This window comes from Stegodyphus dumicola, chromosome 8 (genome assembly GCF_044657685.1).
Source record: "Stegodyphus dumicola isolate Sdum_Otavi_A_Nest chromosome 8, ASM4465768v1".
Classification (NCBI taxonomy): domain Eukaryota; kingdom Metazoa; phylum Arthropoda; class Arachnida; order Araneae; family Eresidae; genus Stegodyphus; species Stegodyphus dumicola.
The window spans coordinates 190655853-190681050 of NC_140775.1; the positions used below are offsets into that span (position 1 = coordinate 190655853).

General features: G+C 35.0%; 1 protein-coding gene across 1 annotated transcript in view; it reads left to right on the forward strand.

Annotated features, from left to right (window-relative positions):
* The window catches only part of LOC118184820 (uncharacterized), a 36449-nt gene extending 11546 nt beyond the window's left edge, over nt 1-24903 (forward strand). The window contains exons 5-9 of the mRNA XM_035354547.2: nt 3937-4239; nt 10326-10930; nt 12536-12607; nt 17143-17237; nt 24728-24903. Of these exons, the coding sequence (XP_035210438.2) occupies nt 3937-4239; nt 10326-10930; nt 12536-12607; nt 17143-17237; nt 24728-24872 (1220 nt within the window). The 3' untranslated portion in view covers nt 24873-24903. The remainder of the gene's footprint in view (nt 1-3936; nt 4240-10325; nt 10931-12535; nt 12608-17142; nt 17238-24727) is intronic.
* Nucleotides 24904-25198: the final 295 nt, after the last annotated feature.

Below are 25198 nucleotides of genomic sequence, written 5' to 3' on the forward strand. Positions count from 1 at the left end.
GTGGTACGACTTGGGGAGCCTTACCGTATATGCATTGCATCTAACTGCAGACTTCGACAAGCAGTATTTCAAGCCATATCACCTATAACTTAAGTCGTACTGCGTTTAAAATTGGACAATTATAATAAAGCTTTTTCTTCTCAATTAATTTATTTATATAAATAATTACAACAATGAGCACAAAGATAAGTGGTACGACTTGCGCAGCCTTACCGTATATGCATTGCATCTAACTGCAAAAGAAGCTCAATTGTTTGATATGTAGTTGCATTTGACATTTATTACATTGAAGATATTAAGATCTGTTAATCATGATTTATATTAATAATATTCGAGTTCGTTTAAATAGAGTTGAAATATAAAAATGCAGAAAAAAAATCGCAAAGTTTAATTATTTAAAATTTATTATAAAAGATTTAAATAAATTAAGCATTGGAATATTTAAAAAGATTCAAATAAATTAAAAAAATATAACTTAAACCTTTCCGATATCGTTTAATTTTGAAAAGATTAGCATAAAATAAAAATTTAATTTTAATTAATCACATTATATAAGTAAAGTACGGTACTTGCATATTTTTCCACTGACCGTTTTGATAAAATAAAACTTACACCAAACAGTGTAATTGATTTAGAACAATATGGGTGGCATCACAACACCCTCATAAAATCTTCACTATAGTTTTATACAGCTTCGATTAACTCTCAATAAGCCAGTTTTGTTTTCGGAAAGAACTTAACTGCTATTCCTCAATATTTTCTCTTGCATTATAAGAAAATGATTAAAAACTGAGACGAGATTTCTATGAAATAGCAAGCACTGGAATGCGTCCAAAAATTACTGTCATATTCAAAACATCGGAACACCCTAGAAACTCCCTCAACATAAATTTTTTTCTTTAAATATTTATAACAAGAATTAATTTACTGCATTTTTTTTTATATTTAACTAAAAGTTCTGAGTACTATGAAATTATCTCATTTCTAATAGCTATAAATTTCTAAAATACTTGAAATGTATTTCTGATTTCAGAAATCCATGAAATATTGTTTGAATTAAGCCGCTCTTGTTGTGGGAAGAGGTGAACTTGAGTTGTTCTTTTTTAAAAAAATAATTAAATCTTAAGCATTCCTTATTATTAAAATTAATTAAAAATATTGTTATATCCAAAAATACAATGCTGGCCATTAAAATTGCAACACCATGAAGGAAAGCAAATACAAAAAAAGATATTTATTGTACCTAAAGAATATGGCATGAAGAAAAAATGATTAAATTTACAAGCAGTTTGGGGATTTACAAGGGGTGCAAAATTAGTAGAAACAGCTGCCACCCCTGGCAGCTAAAACGGCCCTTAACCGGTTAGGCATGGAGTCGAACTGGGATTGGATGACGGAAATGGGCAACTCATTCCATAGTGCTTCAAGTCTATGCCACACTTCATCAACCGTATTAGCTGAAGAGGGGTGGCGGGTCAATCTCCTAGCGAATCATGATCAGATGTTTTCAATGGATGACAGATCTGGAGACGTGCAGGCTGGAGCAGCAATTGAATAATCTGTGTAGCGGTGAACCGAGGATGGTCGGAACACGACGTGCAACATGTGGTCTTGCATTATCTTGTTGGAAGATTTCGTTTATAGGGCACAAACACTAGGCGGTAAGATGTCAGAAATGTACTCATCTGCGTTCAAATTATCGTCGATCCGAACCAGAGATGTGCGTATCGTGTATCCAATGGCTGTCCAAACCATGACACCAGGTGCAGGGCCCTTATACCGATATCGAATGCAAGCAGGAGACGTGCGGTTTCCTCGAAGCCTCCAAACACGTATACAGAAATCAGAATACTGCACGCAGAAAAGGGACTCGTCCGGAAAAGATGACATTTTGCCACTCCTGTATCCAGTTTTGTCGTTCGGCACACAAGAGCGCCATCTCTCTCTATGCTGCATTGCCAGGGGAAGCTGAAGTAATGGTCGCCATATGAAAAGCGGTCGCCGTTCTGGTTGGCCACCCTGCTGCAAATGTCTACGCACCGTATGAGTGGATGCGTCGCTGCAACATGGACGCGCTGCAAACATGCCCATTTCCTGACTGATGATTCGTGATGTAGCCGTACGGTGTTGCAGGGCTGACCCTCACAATGTTCTCTCTGGCGTTAGTCAAGGAAAAGTGTTGAGATTCTGCATGCCGCTCAGTATGGCCCTCAGTAACCGACTGATTCCATATTCGCATGACAGTGGCTGGATGTCGACCACTGCGACGGGCGAAATCACGGATCGATAATCGGCACTCTTGATAAGCAACGATCCTGCCTCTATCGAATTCTGACACTCGCTGGTAAGCATTTCTTCTTATTATTCGAGGCATAACACGATATTCTGAGCAAACCCCGAGCTTACAAAGTGTTTTCCGAATGAGATATCTACTACACAACTTTTCTTTCAGATCTCTGTTCTTCCTCCTGCGCCGTCTAAATGCGCTGAAATGCTAATCATTTGCATATCCCAACATCTTCTTCTCTTCAAGTGATTTTGACATTCGTCAGATCATTCCTTCCTCGTGTCGCAATTTTAATGGCGGCCAGCAGTGTACTTGCGATGGCAGTAAGAAAGCTTACCTTTGTTAATTGTGTCTTTGTATAGTATTATGCAGTAAAATTTGTTTACAAACACCATACATATCCATATACAGGGTGAATCTAAACAAGAGGGCAAAACTTTAGGGGTGATAGAAGGTAACTATACGAGCAATATTCGCTATAAAATGTATGGTTGGAACTCAAACGGCGAGCCGCTAGATGGCATTGTAAATAAATGGTCTAAAAAGGGTCAGTCTTCTCACTCAACGTCATTTTATACCGTGAATTGCCGAGCGGATTGTTGGTTATGCGAACCACGAAATTCCCAGAACAATGGATTAGTCGAGTTGGTTCTCCTAGCTTGGCCACCAAGATCACCGGATCTCTCGTGTTTGGACTTTTCCCAGTGGAGCCATATGAAAAGCGTAATCTACGAGTGCCCCACTGAAACCAATATTGATATAGTCGCCAGGATCGCCGTTTTAGCCGGCGATATTCGGGAAATGATCAGTGTCTTTGCAAATGTGCGTCAATCCCCTATCCCGCAGGTGCGAAGCCTTCATTACACCTGGCGGAACGTCTTTTGAGCAATTTCTGTTGTAGAGACATTATGTATTTTTTGCAAGCAGAAGTCATGAAAAATTAGCAACTTCGCCGGGAATCGAACCACGGGCCTCTCGAATACGCGTCGAGGGTGCTGACCACTACACTACAAAGGCATGCTAAGAAGTAAGGAAAAATACCTTATATACTTCCCCTTTTAAGTGGTGACTGGTGTTTTAGTGGTCCGAATCGCCAGATCATGGTGGTGAAGAGTCATCATTCACCACATTTTAGCTCGGGCGCCACTTTAGAGACATTAGGTATTTTTTGAAAACAGGAGTCATGAAAAATTAGCAAAACGTTCGCCAGGACTCGAACCACGAGCCTCTCCAATACGCGCCGAACCTGCTGACCACTGCACTACGAAGGCATGCTAAGAAAGCGGGAGAAATACGACCATGTTCTGTTCACAAAATGTTTTCTGAAGTATCTCCTCCCATTCGTGTGTTAATTAAGTGGAAAACCCTGTAACTTCTCACCCTGTAACTTCTCATCGCTTGCTTTCCGACGATACATTTTATGACGAATATTGCTCGTATTCCTGGCTTCTTTCACTCCCTAAAGTTTTGCCCTCTTGTTCAGATTCACCCTGTATTTGGTATTTCCAATTTGTAGAACTAGGTTCTAAAAGTATATTTAAGCAGTCTAAACTGTATTTTAATCGGAATTTGATATTTTGAATGTAAATTTGATTTCTTTATATTTAAAATTTTAAAATATTTAAAGAGACCTTTTAATTCGTTTTCAGTCGCTGAAGATGCGGCTACAAGTACTGCGCAGATACCAGAAGTACAGGAAACTCTTCCAAAAGTTGGAAGTGATATTTCCATTGAAGTACGTACTGCTAAAGCTCTTTCGGAGTGGCAAGACTTAATACGGTCACGAGGAGCTGAGTTACATAGTGAAGAGCCAGTACATAAGGAGCCTAGTATTTGGAATCGAATCCATCAGCAGTTAATATATTTCCCGTCAGATGTTACCAAAGATGTTCGTGTTCTTGAAGAAACGGAGGACAGCGCTGTTTTGCGTTATTTTGGCATCAAAGGAAAATGTACGTTTCTTTGCCCTTCCCTCTCTATTCTTACTTGATTTTAAAAGATTCGTAAACATGTAAAATATTTGTTCTGTTATTCATATACCTTCTTAAATTATGATTAAGGGAAGAACTTCAACATTCCGGAGATTAAATTGGATATTTTATTTGCAGCATCTTTATAAGGTACTTCTCCTGCCTTCTTAGCGTGCCTTCGTGGTGTAGTGGTCTGTACGCTTGACGCGTATTCCAGAGGTCCGTGATTCGATACCCGGCGAGGCATTGCTCATTTTTCACGTCTTCCTGCTTCAAATAACCTAATGTCTCTACAATGGCGCCCAAACTAAAAAAAAAGGTGGTGGGTGATGAATCTCCGCACCCAGGATTTGGCGAATGGGTCTCTAAACCCCAGTCGCCCTTTAAAAGGGGGAGTATATAAGGTATTTCTCCCGCCTTCTTAGCATGCCTTCGTAGTGTAGTGGTCAGCACGCTGGGCGCGTATTCCAGAGATCCGTGATTCGATTCCCGGCGAAGGCGTTGCACATTTTTCATCTCTCCTGCTTCGAAATAACCTAATGTCTTTACATCTTAATAACTTATAACTTTTTTTCTTGTTAATCATATATGGAGAAGGGATTCAATAGATTCGAGAACCTTTTAAGATTCATATTCAAAGAAATTTATGCATTTCATGTGTAAGAAATTTAAGAATAAACTAATGTTTATGAGTGTTATTCATTACAATTAATGTAATTTTGAAAAAAAAAATAATTTTTAAGAATACTTATGAAGCAAAAGGAATAAATATTTGAAGAGAGAGAAAGTCTTTTATGGTCGTTTTTATTAGGTCCTTGTATGTCATTTTTGGAGGTAATAAAGTGAGAGTTTGCTTTTAAATTTCTGGAATCCAGTTAATTTTCCTCTCTATTCCGAAGAGATATATAAGGCATTACTTTTTATTGAATTAATTATACGTATTTGCTGTTATGTATCGTTCTGTGAAAGATTCGGTTAATCAGCGTTTAACTAAATTAAGTTGATTAATCAGTTAATTTTTGAACTTGAAAGCCTCTATTCCTATAAGTTCTATTCACAATTAATTATTCTAATTTTAGTACTTTTATGTACCACAAGTTCTTCTGAATTTACTTTTTCGCTTATGCCAAATCATGTTCCATGTTTGGTTAACTCTTATTCTTGAAATAAAAAATTGTCATAGAAATAATCAATATTGTATTAATTTAAATATGTTCGTTTAAATATTATGTTGAATTTTGCTCAACGTATAGTAAACTGAACAATAACTCGGGTAATAAGGTTATAATATATACACAAAATTCACGTGAATATTCAGTTTCATTCGAATATTGGGAGTTTCAATATTGCATGGTAACTGGATAATTTTCATTGAATAAATTTGTTCTCAAAAATCAAATCAGTAAATTTTATTCAAATTCAAGTATTTTTACAAAATGCATGCTCGCAAACTTCAAGCTAACTCAAGGATTTCTATTCCTCGCGGCCGTATTCTGTACGGTTTCAAGCTGCAAATTAACCCAATATAATTTTTGGTTGCCATGAAAGTAAATCTGTCCCATATAAATTCTGACATTCATTTTACATGAAGGGGAAACAAGAACTCTTCCCTAATCTGAACTGCTGGTAGAATTCTTAATTCTAGTTTGTTTTGCCAAGACCTTATTTTGTACTAATCAATTATTTTTATTTTAAGAAACATTCTTTTCCCTTTTGATTTCAATATCCTGCCGGAATGCAAATTTAAATTGACTTATATGCAAATACAAAGGAGCTCGGAAACAGTATTTAAGTAGCAGAGTTTTAGAGTTCGCGGTAGAAGAGTTAGTTGTGAGTTTATGCCGCCGTGTTTGCAAGTACCTCTGTTGTTGAATACTTGGTGCTAGGTACTTATGTTAATTATATTAATATTCTAGGCTCGGCTTTTGCAGTGTGCAGCCTATAAAGCGGATTTAGATTGAAGTAAGAGCCAATCGTGTAGCTAAAATTTAATTCATTGTGATTGTACATACTATTTTGTGTTTAAGTTACTTAGCCACAAGTGGTAGTTAAATTGTGAAGACCGAATGAGTGCATGTTTTATTCACTCTAGTTAAAATAAAAAGGTTGCTATAACCTTCGTCGGCAGTCACCTGTTTTTCAAGACATAGCGAGAATTCGCTACTTCGTCTTCAGTAGGGTCTACATTTTATCCTCTCCAAAAGACTTTCGATGATGAAAACACACTGCGCAGAGTATTTTCCTCACTGAAATAACCCAAATCTGAATTTTCTTTTACGTTTCTTTTTGTTTAGTATCTCAACTAATATCTCTTTCTTCTGTCCACCGAAGTCGATAGGAAAACTGAACTCGGTACTTTTCCGTTTTGCCGGGGCAGGTGTTAAAGTCGCCAATAATGGTACAGTTGATGCCAAACGTAATATCCTCGCTGGTAACCTTTTACGCCTCATTTTCAAAACAATTCTCAACCATTTCTTATCAGCTTGATTGTTTCTTTCAATACTGGCATGCAATTACATAGAATTTTTACCAGATAGTTCAATTTATGCCGTGAGGCCATTCGCGGTAATTAAGTCAATTAGGATGCAATCACACCGCTCACCCGAAGCCGAAAGTATAGAAAAGGCAAAGTCGAGGGTTAAATTAATCCATTCTAATGAGAATGCACTAGCGAAGTAAAGCACTACGATTTTACATAATTTCTGAGTAAGCTATTCGTACGAACTGAAATAATTCTTGCATTTAAACTTGTGTTCCAAATTAAGATTTAACTTGAAATTAATGTAGATAATTACTGAGAGAACTAGATTTTTTTCGGCGTAGTTTACGTGAGATGAGATCACTTTGGGTCACGTGATATGAAAAGGCGAATCAGGATATTGAACCATGAAAGCATAGTAAATTCTTAAATTGATAACTTTTTACAAATTTATTGTGTTTATTTATTGGCTTTTTACAAAATTTTAAAAGATATTAAAATGTTTATGCCTTCAAAATAAAAAATGCTTAGAACTAACATTTGTTAACATTTTTTATGTGTACACTGTATGTTGTCGCCAATAAAGTCTGCTTGGCGAGATTTGCGCCGGCGAAACGGAGATTTGGGATTTTTTTGAGAAACGGTTGGCTTGAAAACCGTTTCTCAGAAAAATCCCAAATGCTAAATTTACCTCATTTATAACATATTTTGTTCTCTTGGATAGAAAACGGATTAATTTTTTGCAATTCGTAGCGAAAAGTTTAAGTATTTTGGCTTGTTACCCGTACATTGATGTGTATTACATGGTTTCGTATCTTTTATGCATTTAACTGTCTTACGAAATTGACGTTCTTATAAAATATCAAAACTGAGTCTTAGACAAGAAAATTCTCCCGCATTTCAGTTCTCGTAAATATGTTCAGAACTGTCTTAAATTGTTCTCAGAACTTTGAACATGCAAAAGAGTTATAATTTTGCCATAGAAAAAAATATATAAAATTACTGAAATTCCTAAGTGGGTGTATGAAATTGTATGCATATTATTAAGTATCAGAGAAAGATAATGAAGTACAAAAGTTATTTTTTAGTGATTTTTAGGGAAATATTTGTAATATTAATGAAAGAATATGTGTCTTTTTATACAGCGCATCACTATTTGCATAAAAAAATATGTAAAAAAAAAATCCACTGTTAAATTCCTTTTTGAAAGTTGTTGCATATGTTTCATACTGGAATGGAAAGTCGTCAGTGTCAGGAGCCAACTACGCGGTAACAACTCTGTGCAGATTAGGCTTTTTAGCACTATTTAATCTTAATTTAATTTTACATTTTCTATTTTAAGTTCAAGTCAAAGTGTTGGCTTCCTGTGCGCCTAAGAGGGACAGTTTGTAAATAAGTTAAGTTCAAATCAACTGTATTTTAACCCTTCTTCGGAGTTGTTATTTACACTACAAAAACTTAGCGAATAGTCACTACTCAGTTCTACTAGTTTCTAGCAGTCAAAGAACTTTATTTAAGCTAGAGCATTACAATATCTAAAAAAAAATATTCGTGTCACGTTTCAGACTAGTTTTTTTTTTTTTTTTTTTTTTTTTTTTTTAGTCCAAAGGGATTTGAATCCCGAAGGACTATTAGTTTCGTTTTGGCATTTTGCGTCGGACTCGTAAATGTCGGTTCACTTTTCAAACTGTTGCCACAAAATGTTAGAGTCCTGCATTATATTTGAAGAAATTAAATAATGAAAAATCTGCATAAATGTATGTATATTTCTCGTATTGTGATAAAACAACGGTACATAGAGTCATCGAATTTTGAATAACGTAATCCTCCAATGAATATGAGCATGCGGAAGACCAAATTTGAAATTTGAAATTTGTTTTATGATCGATTTCCTATTTTTTAAAACTTTGACGAATTTTTGATTAACAAACTCAAGGATTTCAAAGCGAGCAATGGCAACGTTGTGCAGAAAAAACATTTTTATCTCCAGCGCGTGAGTCTCTGTATCGGAAATTCTAAAGATATGCTCGTTTTAAAACTATTTTGCGATATTGCTGTTGCACTGGATCTTATGGTTTAAGTGCGAGGAACATGATATTTAATAAAGAAAGGTAACACACAAAATGTTAAAAAACGCCCCTTTGGACGTAATTTAAAATCTGAAACATTTCAGATTTTTTTTTTTTTTTTTTTTTTTTTTTTTTTTTTTTTTTTTTTGTTAATTTTAACAGGAAAGCTTTCATCAATACTTTTAAAAATTCTCTTTTAAATGAGTTATAAATTTTGTTGTCTTTTCAGTGTCCTGAAACAATGAGGGGTTGGAATTTTTCATTGTTGTGCATTTATTTCATAGAGTAAATGTAGAAGTTTTCCAAAATTATTACTTCGTTTGTTATTTCTTGATAGTTATCACACTTGAAAAAGTTTGAAATCTGCATTTTACTTCATTTCAGAGGTTTTAGTGCATTCTCCTTTCTTCAGATTTCTCTTGATCAAAAGTCTTAAAATGTTAAGTTCGATAACGTAATTTTTTTCATTACCAGACCACCTTTCCCGTCCGGAAAAGTAATAAGGAATTAACCCTTATATAGTTTATAAGGTATTTCTCCCGCCTTCTTAGCATGCCTTTGTGGTGCAGGTCCGAGGTTCGAGTTCCGGTGAGAGCTTTGCTTATTTTTCATGACTCCTACTTCCAAATATACTAATGTCTCTGCAGAGGCGCCTGAACTAAAAATGAACTAAAAGTGAATGATGATTCTCCACCACCAGGATTTGGCGATTGGGTACCCTAATCGCCAATCGTCCTTTAAAAGGGGTCGTATATAAGGTAGTTCTTAAGCCTTCTTAGCGTGCCTTCGTGGTGTAAGGGTCAGCACACTTGCCGGTAATCGACAGATCCGAGGTTTGATTCCTGGAGAAAGCATTGCATACTTTTTGAGACTCCTGCTTCCAAAAAAATCCTAATGACTCTACAAGATTTGAAAAAGGACTTTTTTGCGCATAGCTGTTTTCAATTTCATACTGTTATTTAACATTTTTCGTACTACTTAATAGATTTTACAATAAATGTATATCGTACTACTTTATAGAGTTTAAAATAAATGTATATCGTACTACTTAATAGATTTTAAAATAAATGTATATCGTACTACTTAATAGAGTTTAAAATAAATGTATATCGTACTACTTAATAGAGTTTCAAATAAATGTATATCGTACTACTTAATAGAGTTTCAAATAAATGTATCTTCCTATAAATATACTCATAGTTCCTCAGATTTTATTTCCTATATTATTAAAAATAAAATCATTCGTAAAGAATTATTCTTATAAGGATTTTTGCGCTTATATTTGGGGGGGGGGTAGATAGTAATTGAAGGTGGAAAAGGATAGGAATTAATTTCTGGGCGACTGAGTAAATGTTTAACAAGTACAAACCACTTGAGCCTAAAAGTAATTTATTTTGACGAATGGCAATCTGTTTAGATTTACTCATTCAAGTATTAGTTCCTAACTGAAGTATTTATCCTAAGCCATAATGAAAAATTTTTAACTATTATTTTTTATATTCTCATATTTATTTTTATAGTTGTATCTAAAGAACCAGATCCTGCAATAGGACGTTGGAAAAGAATGGCATTCCATGGAAATCAACTTGGAATTTTTGATTCTTTACCAGGAAAACAGGATGAGTTACTTTGCGAAGAAGAGGCTTGTTCAAGGAAGAAGTATTCTGCGCCACAAGTAGAGACTTTCACAAACAAAGAGAGAAAAACTCTTAGAGAGGCAGTTCTTGAAGCAAAGAAAACTGAAAGTTTAAAATGCGCCCAACACTCTCTGCTTCCTCCTGATAGAGTATTAGAAGAAGAACAGAAAAGAGAAGAACAGGAACAAAAAGAACGAAATAAGGAAATGATAGATGTACTTCTAAAACCTCTAGAAGAGGAGCCAATTTGGGTAGGGTCACAAATGGGATATCGGATATATCCACATGGTGTATATCAGAAGTCACGTGATAAGCTACGAGAAGAGATGAGAATGCGTGAACGATTTGATGAGGCATTTATTACAGCAGATAGGTTTCAAAGATTAAGGTTAAAATGTAAAGAAACTAAAATTCCATTAGAAGAGGAAATGAAAAAATATGAGACGGAAACCCCACTAACACCACCCATTGAGCCATCTTACACAAAAGTATGTTGTTTCTCTTTTTAGTATTGCAAAATCTGTTTGTTCGTTGTGAATTTCATTACTATCCTTTAATTTAATATTACTTGAGCTGACGTAAAAAGGGAGTCGTATTTAAGGTGACTCAAAATGTCAAATAAATTAATTTTCATCTGAAGCTCATTTCAGTTTACCTTAATCTAGGAATTCTCATCCTGAGTCCAGAAATGTCTTTGTCCAGCATTTCTTTGTACGAAGTAAAGGAAGTATTGTAATCGCGAAAATCTTCGGATATCATATTTCAACGAAAATATCCCTTTTGACCGCTATCGAATGAAATTTAACGATGTTTTTGCGTGACATCTGTACGTAAGAACAGAATAAAAGACTCTTTTATCCCCCCAAAAAAATTATAAAACTGATTTAAAATGAATTCTGAAGAGAATTTTTCGTGGCGTCTGTACGTATGTATGTACGTACGTACGTACGTATGTACACCTGTTATCTAACAGCTAACCGGGGGGGGGCGATGAGGACAAAGGAACACAAGCCCGTATGTTGTCTGACGTACAGTCCATCTTCACGGAAATAGCTGGACACAGTTTTGAGGGAATATGGGCCATCCTGCAGCAGCAGAGAGATGCGACGCCAGCTATCGTGCTCTTAGTGATCTACGGCGTCTTGCACATAGCAAAAAGAAGCGATTATTGAAAAAAAAAAATAGAATGCGTATTAAACAAATGCTGCGATTAAATATATATTTTTTTTTCATTACGCGCATTCTCACCTGGTGGTAGCAAAATGAACTCCATTTTCTGTTGCAGTTTTTTATTCCAAGTGGTCTGTTTATACGTTTTTAAGTATTTCCCGTGGCATATTTTAAGTTTCAATGAAATAGGTACGTTAAAAAGAACGGACTAATTGTAGGTGAATGTAGGGTATTTCTCCTATTTTCTTGGCATGCCTTCGTAGTATGGTGGTCTGGGCGCGTATTCCAGAGTTCCGTGCTTCGATTCCCGGCGAAGGCGTTGCATATTTTTCATCTTTCCTGCTTCCAAATTACCTAATGTCTTTACAGTGGCGCCCGAACTAAAAAGGGGTGGATAATGATTCTCCTCACCCAGGATTTGGCGATTGGGTCCCCTAAAAACCTCAGTCGCCCTTTAAGGTAGCCGACCTCGTTCAAAAGAATGTGGGAAGTCAGTTCTATTCTTTTAAATATTATACTCTCACTTTGTCACACTACCGATGTATATAGCAGAAGCATTTTTAGTCAATATTTGTCTATATAATGTCATCTAACAATCTGACCTCGTAAGGGGGGAATATATAAGGTATTTCTCTCCCCTTCTTGGCATGCCTTCGCGGTGTGGTGGTCTACATGCTAGGCACATATTCCAGAGGTCCGTGGTTCGATTCCCGGCGATAGCGTTGCATATTTTTCATCTTTCCTGCTTCCAAATTACCTAACGTCTATACAGTGTCACTTAAATTACAACTGTTTATAAAACTGATCAGCCATTTTTTTTAAACCATGAATATTCTAGAACAGTAAAAATAAATTAATATGCTTCAACTGAATATTTTTCCTTCAAAGCTGTATAGCTTAATCATTGCTGTATTTATCTATAGGAAAAACGTGGGAAGTCAGATCGTTGGTGGACTATGAAGGAGGAACTCGATCTCATATTTGCAGTCATTGACGTAAGTTAATACATAAAACTTATTATATATATAAGATAAATTTATTTTCCTAAAAGTGGGAGGAAGTACTTTACATGCAATGTAATAAACATCATATGTAACACAATTTAATTCTATGAAGACAGTCTTGGAATTTCGGTCTTAGCCATTCAGCTGTTTTTACTTCCTTGTACGAAGTAAAAAGGAAGTATTGTAATCGCGCAAAATTTCAAGTATTATATTTCAATGAAAATATTCATTTTGACCGCTATCGAATGCAATTTAACGGTGTTTTTGCATGACATCTATACGTAAGGACAGAATAAAGGACTCTTTTCCTCCAAAAAAATTATAAAACTGACTTAAAATGAATTCTGAAGAGAACTTTTCGTGGCGTCTCTACGTTCATACATGTACATATGTACGTACGTATCTCGCATAACTCAAAAACGAGTAGCCTCAGAATGTTGAAATTTTGTATATAGGACCACTACAAAAAATATATATATATATATAGCATTTCGCTATGACATGTAGATGTGCACCTCGTATTTTGGTTGCAATCGGCCGCACCAAATATATATAAATGTATGTGTATATGTTACCGTGAAAGACAGAAATTGGAGAATGTCGACTTTCACCGGAGAATGTCAACATTCACCAAATACGTCGATGAAATAACGAATATTGCATTACATTCGGAACCTCACCGGTGTAAGTTGACAATCACAGATATGCTCTGGTGTACGTCGAAAAGAGAGGAGTATATGTACATGCTGTCATTGCAAAAGGAAGTGTTCCACAAATAAATGTAGCTGTAAAAGCAAGGGCCTCTTGTGCAATTCAAAGTGTCATAATAGTTTAAGTTGTTGCAATAAATAAGAGTTGAATCACATAATTTAGTAAGTTTTTAACTTCTGTTATTTTCCTTTCTCATTTTGAATGTACTGTGTGTTTTAAGTTCTTATATTATTAAGTTCTTATTTTAAGTTTCAAGTGCGTTTTTTCGCGATTGAATTACGGAGAAGAAAATATAATATTCTTATATGTTCAAAATTCACCATTAGTACATGGTGACTGTCGACATTCACCGGTGTAAGTCAGAAATAAGAATATTTGGAAAATATTTCGGACATACACCAAGCGACTATGTGAATGTTTACACTCACCGGTGAAAGTCGACATTCTCCAGATTTCGATGTTTCACCGTAACATATATATATCCACTCTGTTAGCCGGCTCAGTAATCTCACTTTCTTTACTCCTATATGTTTGTAAGTTGTACATTTTTTACTTTAAAAAATGATTGAATTATGTTATTCTTATTTTCTGGTTAAGGTTTTTATGCCTTTAGTAAATCTGCATGCAATATTTTTATAATTATCAACAATTTAAAAGTTGTTTAAGTTCCACTAAGCCTAAAGACGCCGCCATTTGTTTATATTTAAAACTTACTAGCATAGTGAATTAAGTCAGTTTCTGCAGCAAGTTCTGTATCTTTTTGCCGATTGGGTCCAAAAGTTTTGTGCACAGAAAAATCTGTCTTTCTTTTTAATTTTAATTAGTTTAAACTCTAATTTTAATTTAAAAATTTCTTTTAAAGGTTTTTAACTCTATTTGGTGCTTTAGATTTTTACGTATTTTACAATTTTTAATGAAGATGTTTGGAATTTTTATGCATTTTTTCTTTGCGTCGAAGTGAAACCTGAATAATGGGTTTAATGAGAAATACATCTCTAATGAAATTTGGAGAAATAAAAGCTTAAATGAAATGCAGCAAAAAATTATGCCTAATAGAACAGGCTGTACAAAGAAGTCGTGTGCTATGCACATCAGATATTTTTAATAGCAGTACATTCAATAGATTAAAAACATTTTCTTCATTAATGTAAGATTTTATACCTATTTAATACGCACCTGAACTTTGTAAATACGTTGATGAAATTCTTGAAAATATATTCTGTAATGAAACTACATGGGTTGGACAAAAATAAGGAAACACCTTTAAAAAAAAAACATGTTTCTTTGCTTAATATGGTGTAGGAAACCCGTCGGCATCCAAAACAGCTTGCAGTCTTCTCGGAATGAATAAATACAGTTCCTGTATGTTTGCCAAGGGAATATTATACCATTCTTCCTGCAAAACGGTGGCAAGTTCAGATAACGATGTTGGCGGTGGATAACGAGAACGCACTGTCCGTTCCAATGTAGACCACAAAGGTTCGATAATATTCAGGTCTGGTGACTGTGGTGGCCAGGGGAGATGGGACAACTCATCCTCGTGCTCGGAAAACCAGTCCTGGACAATGTGAGCTGTGTGAACAGGGGCTTTGTCGTCTTGGAAGACACCATCACCATCGGGAAACAAAGTTTGTACCATGGGATGAACTTGATCGGCCAAAATGTTCACATAAGTCTTGGCAGTCGTGTGCCCCGACACAGTTATCATGGGGCTAGCAGAGAACCACGATATGGCTGCCCAAACCATAACAGAACCCCCGCCATGTTTCACTCTTGGCAACAAGCAGTCTGTATTATAGGCTTGAGATGGCGTTCTCCAAACGTAAACTCGGCCAGAAGTGGGAAACAATGTGAAAGAAGACTCGTCAGACCATATTACTCGCTTCCACTGCTCTATAGTCCAGGCTTTATGACTTAAACACCACCTTTTCCTGTTACGGGCATTAGCATCACTGATGAGTGGCTTCTCAATTGCAGCACGGCCAGCAATTCCCTGTTTATGAAGCTCCCTTCTAATTGTTTTGGTACTCACAGGGTTCGGTAGCACAACATTCATTTCAGCAGTAACTTTTGCAGCTGTGGTCTTCTTATTTTTCGTCACAATTGCCCTTAATGATCGTCTGTCACGATCACTCGGGACACACTTTCGTCCGCGCTGTGATTTAGCAGATGATGTTTTTCCGCTTTTCAAATATGCGGAATAAATCTTCGATACAGTACCTCTTGAAACACTAAACACCTCGGCTACCTTGCTTACGGAAGCACCTACCATACGTGCTCCAACAATTTGCCCACGTTCGAAGTCTGTTAACTCTGACATAATGCAATGACAACCTCACATAACAGTACTCCGACAACAACTGAACTGTTTAGCACATTTACGAAGTTGTATAGGTGGCGTCAGTAGTCAAAAACGCGCCAGCGCCACCTACATATTTCATTAAAATCAATCTTTCTTTTCAAACATGCATTTCACAAGGTGTTTCCATATTTTTGTCCATCCACTGGTCCCAAAACTTTATGAATAAATTTTGTATGTTACCATAGAACTTAAATAACAAAATATGGAAAATCTTAACATGATTCTGAGCATCTTTAAGGATCTCATTACTGTGATTTTTTTTTAAATATAAGTGTGTAACATAATTGCTTATCTTCATATGAACTTTGTAAAATAATCAAAAAGTAAATCAAATCATAGTCAGAACTCCCTATACCGACAATGTTAAATTGGCAATTTTAGATGTACCTTTTCACAAAATCTCCTGCAGATACACGTTTGAATTTTTTGTGCAATTAAAGTACATATATCCGATTATACTGAAATGAGCTTTTGAAGAATTTTGAGTTTTAGAGTAATTTATAGAATATTGTATTAGGCATGGCAAAAAACTTTAGCACTTTTCTCACATTTTGTTTTAAAGTTTATTACAAAAAGTTAATTTCAGTAAATATTACAAAACATAACATAAGCTATAAAAATTTACGTACCTGTGAACAGTAGTTCCTGAGAAAAGCTACATCGAGTATAAAAATATCGCGTTTGGAGGAAAACGCATTTTTATGTAAAAATCCTCATTTATCAAAGCACTCAATATTAGATTTTTTAATACTTTTAGTTTAATGTCATGATTCATAAATTTTCGTTTAATCATCTAATTACTTTACATTACATTAAATTTTTTTTTCTCCTTTTAAAAATCCAGCTTCATGATTTAAACCATATTTATTACTTTACATTACATAAAAATATTAACTTTTTTTAATTACAGTCTAATTCTCATAGAGACTGAAATTTTAGAAAGCTTAAAGTGCAGAGAATTTGGAAATGCAAAAATCCCAAACCACCATTTTTTGAAGATTTTTAGCTTCCAGCACCCCTTAACTTTTGGAAAACAGTATAACTCATGCTTTGGACCAAGAAATTGCTGAGAAGATGAAGTCATAAAAGACTAATAGCTCCATCTTCTGTATTCCCTGAAACTGAATGAGTTAATTGCAAATATTTTTCTGATATCTAACCAGAATATGGACTAATCCCTTAGAAAGTTCATAAAGATATGCTTTCTGAGTCAGATACCCTTAGTGTGTTTTGCCATAATCAATAAATCCAATCAGTATCTTTCATGAACGGAATATTTTAACATTTCTCCGGACTTTTAACAAATTTGTTGTTATAGTTATTTATTGTTACAGTTCTTGTGACGTTGTACTTTTAGTTTAATGACATGATTCACAAATTTTCGTTTAATCATCTAATTACTGTACTTTATATAAAAAATATTAACTTTTTCTTTCTCCTTTTAAAAATCCAGCTTCATGATTTAAACCATATTTATTACGAAACTCTGAAAGAAAGATTTACTATCTGTGACATCATTAAGCGAATGGATATTCTGATGCGTGACTGGTAAGATTTCGTGTTCTCTTTTTGCGGTGTTAAAATTTATGGTATAACATGCCTAGCATTTTCGCGCGGCTGAAAAATTATCAATAAAGACATAAAGTAAGAAATTTAGAACTAATTTTCATGACCTTAAAAGTTTTGGTTTTAAAAAATGTTTAGCCCACCAGCGGCTGAGCAGTAAAGTCGCTGAACACTGGTAGTTCTGTCAGAGGTTCGAATCCCGCGAACAGGCTGGCTGGATGGGCGTTTTCGTGGTTTTCCCCATGTGTAACTTGTATACGAGCCAGTTTCCCTTAGAAAGTCCTCCACGAAGGCATCCCTCCCTTAAGGCAGATAGCCCTCGAGTGCTTTGCCATAATGTAATAAAACCAATTAAAAAAATGTTTAATTTTTTGTTGTACTTATAGGATTATTTAAAATTTATTAATTATGAATTTCAATTTTTGGTTTTTGTGAAAAATTAGTTCTAAATTTCTTATATATATATATATATATATATACATATTCTGATGTCAAATACATACTTTCTGTTTGCAAATGAGGAACTTCTATTTTTTCGTTTCTGATAGGTATTTCAACGAATATTATGCGTTAATATCTGACTGTTAAATTGTAGTTATCCAGCACTAGTTACCGTCAGTGATATTCAAGAACTAGTTGATTTCTTACCCTTGAAATGAGGTAGTGTGGATAAGAATCAGGAATCATCTTGTTCTAGAAAAAGATCCTATAACTATGAGAGTTTCGTCTTATTGACAAGGAAGATCTTCCACCCTGAAATTCTCAATTTTCACTTCCTTGTACGAAGAAAAGGAAGTATTGCAATTGCAAAAAATTTCGGGTATCATATTTCAACGAAATATAACGTTCCTGAGTACGCGTACTCTTTTTTATAAATCGAGTTGCAAAATGGATTTGAAACGGATTAAAAAACGATTTTTTTCGTAACGTCTGTACGTACGTACGTTCGTATGAATGTATGTATCTCGCGTAACTCAAAAACGATTATCCGTAGAATATTAAAATTTGTATATGGGATTGCTATAAAATCTAGTTGTGCATCTCCCTTTTTATAGCTATCGGCAGCATCAAACGTTTATATATTTATATATAACCCTCTTCCCCGACATAGAAGTCTCTTACTTTCGCAATCATTGGTCGTAATCATATCGTTACGGATTTTGTACATAGATAGCTGGTTTTAGTACCGTTTTATATGAAATTGTTGTATTTTTCTATGTATTGTAACGCGAAACAAATTTTAAGAGAAAGATATGTTAGAAAAGTAAGCAATACAGGGGCAAGCGCATGTAACGTTGAATGAAAGAATATCTCGGTAATTTGGCGAGAAATAGCCAAAAGTCGCCAAATTTGCCGACCATTTGGGGACATTTTTGTCCAGTTCCTGTATCACCATAATATGTATTGAAACTGAATAAATGCAATTTACCACTATGTTAGCTATAACCGTAATTCTGCCTTCACATTGCTTTCGAGTAATTTCTGGAATGAAGTGTTAGAAGTATCTCGGCTAAAAAATTTTAAGGCCGGAGAGAGAGCATCTGCTCTCAGTTGTTTATCAGTAAATTACTTGCTTTTGTTGCTATTCCTGTAGGTTCAGCGTGAGATCGGATTAACTTTCTCTTTAGATGCATTTTGCATTGCTTTGTGTTTAATGTTCTTAGTAGTTTGAAGTATAACTACTGATTATACTGTGGGATACTGTGAACAACTATACGAATATTTCTGAGGAAAATTCCAGAGTTCTGATATATTTCTTTTGATAAGAATAAATTTTATTAACTTATTATAGGACTTGTGAATTCAATCTATTACGAACCCGTACGCACGCAACAATATATTTGAAATTACAAAACGGTTTTAAATGACGAAAATATTCATGTTTTGGTATTCTGAAATTAAAAAAATAATAATAATTTTGGCTAAATAATGAAATTTAACTTTTGACAAGGCCCTCCTGTTGTAGAGTCATTAGGTTAATTGGAAGCAGAAAAGATGAAAATATGCAACCGCCTTCGCCGGGAATCGAACCACGGACCTCTGGAATACAGGCTGAGCGTGCTACTGTTACACCACGAAGGCACGCTAGGGAAGTGGGAGAAATACCTTATACTGTTTACTATACTTATATATTTGGAAAAGTTATGAAAAATAAAACCAGACAGAGAATTTTGACTCCAGCACGGCAAACATCGACCGGATATTTAATTTCAAAATTTTCAATTTTTGATATCATTTTTAACTTTCCTCAAGGAATCGGTTGATGAAGTTAAAATAATTCGAGGAAATAAATTTAAATGAAATGCAGAAAATAATGTGTATAATTTAATGGGCTGCACAAGAAAATTATGTGGTATCCAAATCAGATTTTTTTATGAAATTAATATTTAGTACAAAATGAAGTGATCGATGAATGAGTTCAAAATGATGCGTTAGATCCGTTGATAGAAATTTAAATTATTTCTGTAAACAGATCAGTCTTTTAAATTAAATACTCTGTTTAAAACCGTAGCGATTATTATGAGTTCTAAAAAAAATAACCATACTATTCATTCGTTTATTACTTCCTTGTACGAAGTAAAAAGGAAGTATTGTAATCGCAAAAAGTTTCAGGCAACATATTTCAACGAAAATATCCATTTTGGCCGCTATCGAATGCAATTTAACGATGTTTTTGCGTGATATCTGTACGTAAGAACAGAATAAAAGAATATTTTACTCCAAAAAAATTATAAAACTGCTTTAAAATCAATTCTGAAGAGAATTTTTCGTGGCGTCTGTACTAACGTATGTACGTGCGTACGTACGTCTCTCGCATAACTCAAAAACGAGTAGCCTCAGAACGTTGCAATTTTGTATATAGGACTGCTATAACATGTAGATGTGCACCTCGTATTTTGGTTGCAATCGGGCGCACCAAACATATATAAATATATTTATATATATATCCACTCTGTTACCCGGCTCAGTGATCTCAGTTTCTTTACTCTTATATGTTTGTAAATTGTACATTTTTTGCTTTAAAAATGATTGAATTATATTGTTTTTATCTTCCGGTTAAGGTTTTTTACGCCTTTCGTAATTCTGGAAGCAATATTTGTACAATTATCAACAATTTAAAAGCTGTGTAAGTGCGGTTAAGTTTTAAATAACATGGCGGACATATTTGTTTACATTTGAAGCAGCAGAATTGTAGATTTGTTGCCAATCTAGAGAGACTAAGCTTCGCAACAACAAAGATAACTCCTTCATTTATTATTGCGAATTAAATCGTGCTTAATACTTTCTGGAATTTTTTGGAGGAAATAAGTGTTTAAGATTTACTTCGTAATTTTTAATGCAGATATTTTGAGTTTTTATGTATTTTTTCCTTGTCGTGAAGTGAGAACTGAATTAATTGAATAAGAAATACTAAATCGTCTGTGAAAAACTGTTTCTTTTCTGTTTTGTTTTCTTAATGTCTTTCATACATCGTTCTAGCTTTATTATAGTATTTGAATATAACATGTGGCAACGATAATTCTTCAAATGTTATAAATTTTGTGCATTCAGAGTGTCGTTATAGTAAACAAATATAGTGAATTTTAAAGAGTGCATTTATTCTATTGTGGGTTATGCGCTGTCGACGAACTAGATTTAATTCAATCCAATTAATTTAAATGAAATTCAAGAAAAAAATGCGTATAATTTAATATTCTGTACAAGGAAGTCATGTGGTGTACACATCAGTTTTTTAATCCAAGTGAAAGAAAGGGGATTAGATAGGAAAATTATCGTATTTTACAAACTTCGAAATATGAAAATTTTGTCTATGAAATCGGAAATAACGCATTTTCGATAATCAGAGAAAAGACATTAGGAGGAGGAAATTAGAAACAATAAATGGCATACATGGAATACTTTGTAGCAATAAATACAACATCTCACCAAGATTACTTAACAGTATCCAATAGCCTGGAGGTCCTGAATGTTGGCAAAACGCAACCCCTCTTACCGGAAGCCTTAGAAGGGTTTCAAAGTATCATTTTTAGTCTATGAAATGAGACAATTATCATCTCGACAATAGGTGGTTTATCATTTGGTATATAATGCCCCACTTGGAATAATTCTGCATTTGGAAACGAATTTGTCTGGTTTAGAAGAGATGAAATATTGGACTGGGCAGGTATCTTTAGTCATGGCCGGATTTTTTTGTTTATCATCAGAAATATCTGGTTGTAACGAACGTTTTCCGCCAAAAAAAAGTTCTTAATAAAGTTTAAAAAAAAATATGAAAGCAGTACCTTCAGTGGGGGTAGTAATCACCACCCAAATCTATGATTTCCTTGTAGAGTCATTAGGTTAATTGGAAGCAGAAAAGATGAAAAATATACAACTGCCTTCACGGGAATTGAACCACGGACCTCTGGAATACCGGCCCAGCGTGCTACCGTTATACCACGAAGGCACACTAGGGAAGTGGGGAAAATACCTTATATCCTGAGAACGTTTTGGTAGTTTTTCAAAGCCTTCGACCCAGAAACTTGGTGATGAAGAGTCCAAAAGCACATCAACCACATTTTAGACATCCTGTTCAGAATGGAAAATAGCACCAGCAAGATATAACTGCAGATGTGAAAAAAGGTAGAAGTCCGAAGGGACGATGTCGGGGCTATATTGTGGGTGTGGCAAAAGATTCCATTCGAGTCCGTACGAAGTCCAACCAGTGAATGCAGACACATGTGATTTTGTATTATCTTGATGGAGCATTACCTTTTTGCACTGGAACTCAGTTTGACATTTTTTCTTGATAGCAGCCTCAACACGGACTACCATCTCGCTGTATATCTTACTGTCGAGGATTTTACCTTTCTACATATATTCTTTGTGGATAATACCATGGCAATTTCACCAAATACAAAGCATGATCTTTTTGTCAGTCAAACTGCGCTTTGTGACGCTGTTGAGGGGCTCACCGGCCGCAGACCACCCCCCTTTTTGGCCTGTATTGTTAAAATAAATCCACTTTTCATCAAAGGTCCAAAATTTTGTCCTTGCATTGATATTCGATCAGATTAGTGCAAACCCAAACACGTCTGTCCTTATTTCCTTGAGTCAGCTCATGCGGCAACCAGCGCTTGAACTTGTAAATCAAGTTTATGTGATGCATAGGGTGACTAATGGACATGGCACTAACAACTAACTCCTTAGCAAGCTCTGGATGTGGTTGCATATGTTTTTCTTCCACAACTTCTCGCAGGCGGGCTTCGTCAACATCAGAAAGCCTGCCAGAGCGCCTATCTCCTTGAATGTAATATTCCTTGTTTCTGAACTTTCGGTACCAAACCTTCATGGTGTCATATGATACAACATTAGTACCTAAAGCTATACACATGATTTGGTGACATTCTGTAGCTGAGTTTTTACAACAGAACTGGAAGTAAATGATGGTTCTAATCCGGTATCTCGATAGCTCAATTTCAGAGAGCCTTGTAAACAATTTTTTTTTTGCGAATTTCGCACCACAGGGTTCTAAAGCAAGTCTCTTTCTTTCAAATGCCAAAAATCGTTTCATAAAATATGATTAAACACGCAAACGCGAACTGACAATATTTGCGTTGGCTGGGAACTTTCGTTAAAATTCAATAGATCACTCCTGGCACAGCGATACAGAATAAGATCTTCAGATATTTTATCATCTCTTATGCTGCAGAAATTGATGATAAATTCATTCTCATCCATAGTAACGCCAGGCAGCATCGTGCTTAGCTAGTGGACGACTTAGAAGGAAGGAATCCCCTGAACTAATTAATTGGTCACCATGTTTCCCAAACATTAATCCAATCGAATATGTATAGCCTAAGGAGAAGGGCTGCTGGTCGCTTATAATTCTCGGAAACAATTCCGCAACTGGGACCAGCTGTTCTGTAGGTGAGAGAAAGAAAATCCCGATCTCTTCTCTTTTTCTAATTTAATTTATTTATTATGTTTTGCGCTATTAGGCATTACACGGAAAGGAGGGGATGCCCCGTAGAGCACTTTAGGGGAAACTGGCTTGTATACACTTCACACTGTAGAGTCATTAGGATAATTGGAAGCATAAAAGATGAAAAATATGCAACCGCCTTCGCCGGGAATCGAACCACGGAACTCTGGAATATTGACCCAGCGTGCTACCGTTACACCACGAACGCACGCTCGGGAAGTGGGAGACGTATACCTTATAACACAAGAGGGAAACCACGAAAACGTTCTAGCAGCCAGCCCGTTCGCTAGGACCGAACTATCAGTCTTCGGCTTTTTCCGCTCGGATGCTGGTGGACTTCAATCTCTTCTTAATAACATAATAATGTTGCACATAAGCCACGCATATGTGCAACATTGTTTACGATCAGTTAGAAACCATATCCTTTCGTTAAACCCTTGTTCTTTTCTCCATTTTTTAAGAGAGAAACCACATGAATTAGAATAAACGTCTCTCAAGGAATGAGAATAAAATCTGATTAATCTCATAGTTTCCGACAACTATGGATCAGGTGTCAACTTACATTCCTCAGTTGCAAGTTTATATCGTAAATCACAAAAATCCTTAATTATATTGAACGAATATTTTAGTACACTTTTAACATTTTACTTTGATTACTGTATCCTGAAAATTTTGTGAAATTTTCGATTAGTACATTTTTAGCCCAAAGGGCGTTAGCCCAGAAGGGCTATTAATTTCGTTTTGGCATTTTGCATTGAATCACTATAAACGGCGTATCATTTTTCAAATTGTTGCCACCAAATTTTATCGCCCTGTATTATATTTAAAGAAATTAAAGAATGAAGAATTGCATAAATGTATGTATGTTTTTCGCATTGTGATGAAACAACGGTACCTAGAGCTGTCGAATTTTGAATAACGTAAACTTCCACCCTATTATGGGCATCCGCAAGCCCAAATTCGGAATTTGGAATTTATCATCTATTTCATATTTTGTAAACTTTGAACGAATTTGTGAATAACAAATTCAACGATTTCAAAGCAAGCAATGGTACCACTGTACGAAAAACAAAAAGCACTTTTATCTCCAGCACGAGAGACTGTGTATCGGAAATTCAAAATTATGCTCATTTAAAAAATAATTTTGCGATCTTGCAGTTGAATTTAATTTTATGGTTTAAATGCGAAGAACATGACATTTAGTAAATAAAGGTTACACGCGAAACGTTACAAAGAGCGCCTTGGGACGTAATATTGTAGACATTAGGTATTATTGGAAGCAGGAAGAGAGACTGAAAAATTAGCAACGCCTTTGCCGGGAATTGAACCACGGACCTCTCAATTACGCACTGAGTTTGCTGACCACTACACCACGAAGGCTTGCTAAGAAGGCGTGAGAAAAACCTTATAATATAAAATCTGAAAACTTTCAGACTTTTTTTTTAACTTTCATTTATTTTTAAAATGTTAACTATTTAAAATAAAGTTTATTACTAATTTTCTTTAGTCCTGTGAGACCAGTAATGCAGAATTTACCATCAAAAATAGTAAACAAGTTTCGAAGACGTATTCTGGCTGATCCGCACCTGCGGGATATGATTGCCAGAGTGAGAAATGAGGATTCTTCAAACAGTTCACCATCTAGTGAATAAAAATGTAAAAGTCAGTCAAATGTAAAAGTTTTTTTTTTTTTTTTTTTTTTTTCCATTTCAAGGGGGTCTATTGGTTTTTTTTCAATAAACTGATTGTAAAACTTAGGTATGAGTGGCCTTCTTTATTTCATACTTAATTTTATTTTAAATGTTTAATTCATTATAAGGGTCGAACATTCTTAAGATAAAATTTTAATACTAATTTATTTATGCATTTGTAGGTAAAGCATTCTAGTTAAAAAGAAAGGAAACGCAATTCTTAAAATTCAAAGAGAAGCAAAATTACTTTAGCTAATGGTAACTGTCCCGTATGGGACATATAATGA